At 33.7% G+C, this 1,734-nt stretch overlaps 1 protein-coding gene across 15 annotated transcripts in view; it reads left to right on the forward strand.

Moving 5' to 3' along the window:
• The window catches only part of LOC110465684 (rho guanine nucleotide exchange factor 11-like), a 140,657-nt gene that overhangs the window by 31,261 nt on the left and 107,662 nt on the right, over positions 1–1,734 (forward strand). For all 15 annotated transcript variants that reach the window (XR_002464641.1, XR_002464640.1, XR_002464639.1 and 12 more), the window contains exons 3-4: positions 719–820; positions 1,277–1,326. Coding sequence is in view for 12 of the 15 variants with exons in the window: in XM_021521660.1 (XP_021377335.1) it covers positions 719–820; positions 1,277–1,326 (152 nt within the window). In the remaining 3 variants the exon portion in view is untranslated. The remainder of the gene's footprint in view (positions 1–718; positions 821–1,276; positions 1,327–1,734) is intronic.

Below are 1,734 nucleotides of genomic sequence, written 5' to 3' on the forward strand. Positions count from 1 at the left end.
CTTATACTGATATAGTGATAGTGTTGGGCTGATATAGTGCTTGTCAGAGCTGGGGATACTCTAGGTAATAGGGCTGTTTATACCCCCTTATACTGATATAGTGATAGTGTTGGGCTGATATAGTGCTAGTCGGAGCTGGGGATACTCTAGGTAATAGGGCTGTTTATACCTCCTTATACTGATATAGTGATAGTGTTGGGCTGATATAGTGCTAGTGTTTGACTGATATAGTGATAGTGGGAGTTTAAATTAATAAAGATATTCCAGGTTACACTATGTTGAATGCTATAGCATGTTTGTGATAAATAAAATCTCATATATATACCTGTCACTGAGCTTTAATTAAATTGTTTGTCAAGTCTAAGTGTGTTGTATCAAGACAAAGAATTGTGTTATTTGTTTATTAATATTGCGTTAATTACGACGTCACACATTTGTATTGATTAAGGAAATTTATGCCGTTTTTGCTCTCCGCGAATTTATGATGACAGCAAATATTGGCACAGAACAAAGCACATACAGTTAAGGGCAAAAAACCCAGTGGTCTAATATTGATTTTACAAGTGAAGGGTAAATATTTAACGAAACAAAAATTTCACATTATACAGTAACACAGTGTCATAGGATTGCAGACTTGATGGACATTTTTTCTGATTCCCACTTCTGTGTGATAGGTATGGCATTGATGTAAATGACCTTGACCTTTTTGACATTCCAGCTGGCTACATACAGCGCTGTATCATCATACAGCGTGATGAGAAGGGATATGGCTTTACAGTAAGGGGAGACAACCCTGTATATGTGGAGGTCGTCAAGCTCGGTAAGTTGTATAGGGGAGGTAATCCACTTTTTCACCTGACTTCATTTTCATAAGAAATTTAGGATTGGATTTATCAGTACATTGTATGGAATGGTCCCAATTTCAAAAAGCTAAAAACAATGTTTAGACTTCCAAATTGTTTTCAATATTTGTTTTTGGAATAACTTGTTTGGCAAAGTTTTATACAAAAAAAATAAATGTTTTTCAATATTAACTAAATTAAGTTTTATGAAAAAGTTCTTTTTGAATAAGAATATTGTTTAAAAAGTTTTGTTCAAACAAAAAATATTTAAATTTAAACCTTTAAAAAGTATTGTCATAGATAATAACATCTTATATTGATATAGAGAAATTAAATGTAGATGATTGGGTATGTGTTACAGCTTGTATATTACTGATCTTACATATATTAATGTTTTACTTGAAATTCAAATCTCCACTGGTTCTGTGTTGTAGATGGGGCTGCGGCCAAAGCAGGAGTTCAGCAAGGGGACCGTATTATCAAGGTATGACTCGTAGGCTCTTCATCACCAACCAATTCTCTCACAAAATAAACTTTTGAGACGACATCATCCCCGACAAACCTTTTTTATTTATTTTTTATTTTTAGTCTGTAAAACTTCAAAATGTCTTATATATGAACTCATTCTCCCCTGAACTCATTTGAACTCTTCCAATTCAAAGATTGGAATAGTTCATTATGAAATTTCAGGGATGAATGATTTAACTGATTTTTTTTTTTTATATCTTATGAAGGTCATCAATTATGCAAACTTATATCAGTGTATTGTGACGACATTGTATGTTACTGGGGATATTTATAATAGAAAATCGAACCCCCAAATCCCTGTATATAAGGACTCTTCATCAGGTGGACGCCTTTTTATGCCCCCGCCATAAAATGTGGGGGGGGG

Source organism: Mizuhopecten yessoensis, unplaced genomic scaffold (genome assembly GCF_002113885.1).
Source record: "Mizuhopecten yessoensis strain PY_sf001 unplaced genomic scaffold, ASM211388v2 scaffold11097, whole genome shotgun sequence".
Classification (NCBI taxonomy): Eukaryota; Metazoa; Mollusca; class Bivalvia; order Pectinida; family Pectinidae; genus Mizuhopecten; species Mizuhopecten yessoensis.